The sequence below is a fragment of the Colobus angolensis genome, unplaced genomic scaffold (assembly GCF_000951035.1).
Source record: "Colobus angolensis palliatus isolate OR3802 unplaced genomic scaffold, Cang.pa_1.0 Scaffold30, whole genome shotgun sequence".
NCBI lineage: Eukaryota > Metazoa > Chordata > Mammalia > Primates > Cercopithecidae > Colobus > Colobus angolensis.
Genome location: NW_012116266.1, coordinates 7,689,614 through 7,696,926, shown reverse-complemented (window position 1 = coordinate 7,696,926; position 7,313 = coordinate 7,689,614). Strand labels below are relative to the sequence as shown.

Below are 7,313 nucleotides of genomic sequence, written 5' to 3'. Positions count from 1 at the left end.
TAGGATATATCTGCATCTTGAAAGGAAGATAAAACAAAAGCCTTCTTTGGAATAGATGGATTTTTGTCACTTTCTGTATGAACTAAAGCGATTCAATGTCTCTTTTGGTAAGTTTTTGTAAATATAGATCTGATTTTGTTCTGTCAGAGTAGTTGGATGTTAATGCCAAGCCATAATAAAAGGGATATTCTGATGGCATATTCTTATGCTCTGAGATATTGTTTTAACCTGATTGACTTCTGGACTTGGGAAATGAATTACATTCTCATTGAGTTTGTCTTTCTTTCATAAAGAACTTCTCGTATACTTCAATATGCTCATTATTCTAATCCTTTGTCCCATATCTACTTTTTCTCATAGGTGTTATACTTCGATATGCCACCCACACCAGTTAGCTATGCCTTATCTTTTAAATCTTTCAAAAATTCCTTTTACAAATTTCCATCTGACCAAAAGCAAGCCAAACAGTATTAAAAATAACCCCTTTGACTTAACCGAAAAAAAAAATCATTTGGATCAAGTATAATATGAGGTATAGCTGCCAACTGGTTTTTTATTTGTATTTAGATCCATGGTATCTACTTTAGATTAAGTAGCTTGAGGACTTTCATTCTGTTTAATACATAATAATAATATTTGAATAGGGAATACTTATATTAAAACGTGGCTTTTAAAAAAGTAATGAGTAGACCAAGTGTAGTGGCTCACACCTGTAATCCCAGCATTTTCGGGGACTAAGACTAGAGGATCAGTTGAACCCAGGAGTTCAAGACCAGCCTAGGCAACATAGTGAGTCCCTGTCTGTATAAAATATTAGCCAGATGTGGTGTTACATGTCTGTAACCTCAGCTACTCAGAGGGTTAAGGTGGGAGGATCGCTTGAGTGAGGGATCAAGGCTGCAGTGAACTGTGATCATGCCAGTGCATTCCAGCCTGGGTGATAGAGGGAGATCCTATCTCAAAAAAAAAAAAAAAAAAAAAGGATGAGTATATTTGTATGATGATTTATAATTTACAAATACTTTCATATATTTCTTTCATAGTTTCACATTGTGGAAGTTTAGCAGGGCATGTGACATTATCCTCATTTTCAGTTTCTCCAAGATTGCAAAAAATTGGAACTGGACTCATACCTGCCAATCTATTCTATCAATTACCAAGGCTGAGAGGCAGAACTATGAAGTTAGAAGACTGTATTGTTAGTAATATGGAAAATACATAATACAATTACTTATATGTTTAAAGTAAAGCTTTACCACTTGAAAGAGAAGCTTTATATATCTGGAAAATACACGGAGGTGAAATGTCTTATTCTCTAAAGGAGAGATCAGCAAGCTTTTCTGTAAAGGCCAGATAGTATTTACAGACCGTTTGGTCTTTGTTACAGCTACTTTTCTGCTGAAGTACTAGCATGAAAGCAGCCATAGGCAATATATAAATGAATGAATGTATCTGTGTTCCAGTAAAACTTTATTCACAAAAACAGGTGGTGGGTCAGATTTGGCTCATGGACCATAGTTTGCCGATTCCTACTCTAAAGGATTACTTAAGATTTACAATTTTGTATCAGTTGGAAAAGATATAAAGGGCATTTAGTCTATTCCCCTCATTTGATAGGTGAGGATTCTGAGATTCAAAGGGCTGTGTGTTACCCAGGGTTTTCAAATTTTGGAAAAAGGATGTCCTAGCTTATTATTCTATAATTATGGGCTTTGTGAAAAATAATAGAATGTGATAATGAGTGATTTATATTGTTAATGATTTTAACTTTAAATCACATTTTTCTGCAATGGTGAAATATTTTAAATTCTTTGAATCGAAATATTTACTTTTTTTCCTAAATGAGAAATTTATGCAATTGGGATAAAGTTGATACTTTTACTTAAGGATTCCTCCCCATTCAAGTTTTACCCTCTATTTGAGAACTAAGAAATGCTGTTTTCAAAGGAGCAGCATATGTAAAATATCTTCTTGCAGTTTCTTTATAAGGTCTAACTACTTTTTACTTGGCTATTATGATAATGGACAAAGAAATTATATTCAAAAATATTCTGTGGGAGCTTTCTTCTGGATGATTTTAAATCATTATACTGCCTGAAAGAAATTAACCTGTAGATTCTTCATGAGCTATTATGTTCACCAGCATTTGATTGATGCAGTGTGGATATAAAAATGTTTTGAAGGATAAGATATGACTATTTTGTGATTTTTATAATATGGGCAGCTAATGAACATGCTAACATTTTTTAGGTGGAGAGAGCAAAAATATCTTCCTTATATTGGCTGGTTTTAGCTGTCTTCATATTTAATAGTGATCACTTTCTTAGGCTGTGAAAATTTTATATAAAGATGATGCAATAGAAGCCTGCCATATTAGTTTATAAAATGTTTTTTGTATTTTTATAAACTGAGAACATAAATCACAACTCTTATTTTGAAAAAAAATGGGGTCAATATGTCTTAAATTCTCTTTCATCAAAAAAGTGATGCACATTTTTTAGAGGTAACGGCTCTTTAAATGCTTGAGTGTATTTTGAGGGCTGTGTCAGGGTTCTTCCAGACCACCCTCAGGTTTAGTGATTTGCCAGGAGGACTCAAAGAACTTATACAGTCATACTCACAGCTAAGATTTATTAGCAAAAAGGTATAAAGCAAAATCAGCAAAGGGAAAATGTGTGTGGGGTGAAGGTGAGAGGAAACCAGGTGCAAGCTTTCAAGAATCTTTTCTCAGTGGAGTCCCATAGGATATGCACAGTTCCCCCAGAGGTGTGACATGTGAAATGTTGTCTCCTAGGGAAGCTCATTAGAGACTTGGACTTAAGGTTTTTACTGGGGACTTGTCACGTAGGCATGCTCTGCTAGCAAGTAACAAAATTCCAGTCTCCCAGAAAAAAAGCCAGGTGTTCAGCATAAACCATATTATTTGCACGAACAGTTTAGACACAGTGAGCAACTCTTATGAAGGGAACCTCCGCAAAATCCCAGTTCCCAGATACTAGCCAAGGGTCAACCTTATAAGCAGCTCTTTTCTAAGAATAGCAGTTTTAGGCCTGTTGTTAATTCTTCTTTTGCAGTGGTATTAATGGTCGTTATGAAAAATTCAAGCTAAATGTAAAAATATATAAATACCAAACAATACATAAATGTCCTGCCTAGCTGGTGGATATTTTCAATATGAACAACAGTAATAATCTTCAAAAACTGTTTTATTATAAATGTTATTCACCCTAGGAACCCATTAGAAACTCTGCAGAGGAATCAGTTGTACAGCTATCTTGACATTGTTAGCATCTATTCTTCAGGGTGAATTTTACATCAAACAGTGGGAATACATGCCAGATTTTTGTAATAGATTTATAAAGTATACAGACTGTAGGAATTCAAGTTAAAATAATCAGCAGTGTAGGCTAACTGGGAAAATGACTAGTTTAATTAGTGAGAAATTCTGACATTTCTTAAAAGGAAACTTACTTTTAAGTAATTGACTACAAAGTGTTAAGTAGACATAGGTAGACATATCTTAAGAGACTCATTTGAAATTGTACCTTAATGTTTATATAAAAATAAATGTCCATAAGATGCTTGAAATTAAAAATTCTGAAATGGTTCACGCCTGTAATCCCAGCACTTTGGGAGGCTGAGGTGGGTGGAACACTTGAGGTCAGGAGTCCAAAACCAGCCTGGCCAACATGGTGAAACCCCATCTCTACTAAAACTACAAAAATTAGCCAGGCATGGTGGCAGGCGCCTATAATCCCAGCTGCTCAGGAAGTTGAGGCAGGAGAATTGCTTGAACCCAGGAGGCAGAGGTTGCATCGAGTTGAGATTGCGCCACTGCACTCTAGCGTGGGTGATAGAGTGAGACTCCATCTCAAAAAAAAAAAAAAAAAAAAGTTTTTCAAATACTGAAAATATCTTGTTATGAAAGCCTCTCATAAAATGTGTTTATACTTTTCTTTTGACATACTTTTTCTTCCTAAATAGTATAAGGTCAGCTTCACCCCACTGATTGATGATGTGATAAATCACATGTAGGTGTTAACATAGCTTTATTGGCAATAAATAATAATAGAACCATGGGTAAATATGCAGAAAAATGTAAATTGTGATGATAAAATAAGTCTCTCTTAATTTGCTTTGAGTTGTAATTAGAGATGTTTATCACCTTTAAAAATAATTATTTTTTCACTCAATATGTGGCTTAATGTGAATAAACATGGTTTCTATACTTAAGGTAGCTGAGGATCAAAATAAAAATAATTATAATGAATACAGCAGAATAATCTTTGGCTAAATATTCAGAAGAAAACCTCAGTGGTGTTGACAGATGGAGTTAAAAATTAACACCAACAGTTAAAATGAATTATTATGACATCAAGAAAAGAGGGCAAGGATCAGCGATAGCACCAAGTGAACTGCTAACATATATGAAGCTTGTCTGCATGCCCAGCCACTTCTCCCTTCTGTTCCACACTGAGTTCCCCCATGATGTGGATCCTGAAATTCCAGGTTCCTGCATGTTGCCCTTCCTCTCTGCTCCCCACTGTAGTCACTAGACCTTTTTGTATCTACACAGCACCCCTGCTTAACTGTAACTTATTTTGCACTTATGTAATGCATTTCTGACTTCCAGGATTGTTTCTGCACTTCAAGAACACAAGTTGAATCACTCAGACCTGAAAAACAGTCTGAAACCAGTATCCATCAATACTTGGTAAGAAAATGGTTAGGCTGGATGCAGTGGTTCACACCTGTAATCCCAACACTTTGGGAGGCCAAGGCAGGAGGATCACTTGAACCTAAGAGTTCGAGACCAGCCTGGGCAACATAGTGAGATCTCATCTCTAAAAAAAAATAGTTGAGTACAATTAATGCTCTAACTTTGTCTTCTATTCACTTCTGGTTCTCCTCTATTTCTTTTTCTTTACAGTGTCTTTTACTATTTCTCCTTTCTCCTGCCATTTTCCAGGAGTCTATAACTGGCCATTTCTCTTCTGCCTAAAGTGGCTCTTCCTAAGCAGTTTACCTATTCCTATGACTTAAGTTGTTCAAATTTCAGATTGTCTTGGAGTTACCACAGGTTTCCTGAGGGGACCCTGGCATCAAGCAGAACTGATGCTTCTCAGATTTTTACCTGCAACCCCAAACTCTTTCCCGCAGATTTCAGATTGTCCTGGAGTTACCACAGGTTTCCTGAGGGGACCCTGGCATCAAGCAGAACTGATGTTTCTCAGATTTTTACCCCAGACTCTTTCCTGGGCAACAGACATGTCTCTAGAATACCTCCAATTGGATTTTTCAAAGGCATCACTACTCAGTTTGAATAAAACCTTAATCTTCTTTTAAACCCACCAACTCGTTGTATTTCCTACTTCGGCTAATGAAAACTCATCCACTGTGTCATCCTAACTAGAAACTTTAGAGTTATCCTCACACAGCCTCTACCTCTGCCCCCATATTTATTATTCACCAAGTCTTCTGAATCTGTCTCTGAAATGCCCTGGGGTCTATTCCCTACTTCACATGAGCACTGCTACTGCTCAGGTCTCATTGTCTCTCACCTGGGCTCTTGCAGGTGGACTCGTTGCCTCTACTCTCCTAGACACACACATAGTCTTCTCCCACCACTCACATCTGTTCAGTGTTCAATACTGCTACCAATACAGGCCTGCTTGTGTCGCTTTCCAGCTTTGAAACTTCCATTGGCTTACTAAAGCCTATGGAATAAAGTGTAAATTAGCATAATATGAGGGCTCTTAACTGGTGTAGAATATGTCTTAGTTTCATTCTCTACTTGAAATACTCCTTTTTCTTTTCTGCTTCTGAAATTCTTCCTCATCCATAAAGAATTGGTTCAAATATTGTATCTATGAAGCTTTTCCACTTATACTTTTTATTTGGCTCTGCTCCTGTATATCTTAGATATATCTTAGGATATTTCTTTGGGATCTTTTCCTCTCCTTATTCCATACTTTATATTGCATTTTTTACTAGCGAATGGAACCAACCTTGCAAATGCCTTATTTGCTACAAAATTAGTGAATCCCAGTTAGTTTTACTTATAATTTAACCCCCAGCCCTATCTTCAGCTGTCTTTATTTCTGTTATTTGGCTTTTTATTCATTAATACTCTAGTCTTCTAGTTACCTGTCCCTTCATAAAATACGACGTAGTATCTGAGGGTTTTTTTTTTAATTGGAGTACTTAGAAGGTGTATATATTTATGGGGTACCTGAGATATTTTGATACAGGCATATGATATGTAATAATTACATCAGGGTAAATGGGTTATCTATCACTTTAAGCATAAATCATTTCTTTGTGTTATAAACATTCCAATTATACTTTTAGTTACTTTAAAATGTACAATAAGTTATTGTTGACTGTAGTCACTCTGTCATGCTTTCAAATACTGGATCTTATTCATTCTATCTAACTATATTTTTGTACTCATTAACCATCTCCAGTCTACCCACCCTTTCTTGGCCTCTATTCTCTATCTCCATGAGTTCAGTTGTTTTAATTTTTAGCTCCCACAAGTGAGTGAGAACATGTGAAGTTTGTCTTTCTGGGCCTGCCATATTTCACTTAACATAATGTTCTTCACTTTCATCCATGTTGTTGCAAATGGTAGTATCTCATTCTTTTTTATGGCTAAATAATATTCCATTGTACATATGTACCACATTTTCTTTATCCATTCATCTGTTGATGGACACTTAGGTTTCTTCCAAATCTTGGCTATTGTTAATAGTGCTGCAGTAAACATGGATGCGTATATATTTCTTTGATATACTGATTTCTTTTCTTTTGGATATATACCTATCAGTGGGATTGCTAGATCATATGGTAGTTTTTGTTTTGTTTTGTTTTGTTTTTTGTTTTTTGAGGAACCTCCATACTGTTCTCCATAGTGGTTGTACTAATTTGCATTATCACAACAGTATATGAGGGTTCTCTTTTCTCCGTATCCTCACCAGCATTTGTTATTGCCTGTCTTTTGGATAAAAGCCATTTTAACTAGGGTGAGATGGTATCCCCTTGTAGTTTTGATTTGCATTTCTCTGATGATCAGTGATGTTGAGCACTTTTTCATATACCTGTTTGCCATTTGTATGTCATCTTTAAAGAAAAATTGTTTTTATTTTTCTTTTTTTGGAGATGGCCAAAAAGATTTGCCACCCAGGCTACACTGCAGTGATGTAATCATAGCTCACAGCAGCCTTGAACTCCTGGGTTAAGCAATCCTTTCACCTCAGGTTATTGATAAGCTAGGACTACAGGCATGTATTACCACACCCAGCTAATTAAAA

The 7,313-nt window shown here is 35.8% G+C and overlaps 1 protein-coding gene across 2 annotated transcripts in view; it reads left to right on the top strand.

The window, feature by feature from the left end:
• The window catches only part of STRADB (STE20-related kinase adaptor beta), a 28,909-nt gene continuing 21,596 nt past the window's right edge, over window positions 1-7,313 (top strand). For both annotated transcript variants that reach the window (XM_011949933.1, XM_011949934.1), the window contains exons 1-2: window positions 1-107; window positions 4,634-4,714. In XM_011949933.1, the coding sequence (XP_011805323.1) occupies window positions 96-107; window positions 4,634-4,714 (93 nt within the window). In that variant the 5' untranslated portion in view covers window positions 1-95. The remainder of the gene's footprint in view (window positions 108-4,633; window positions 4,715-7,313) is intronic.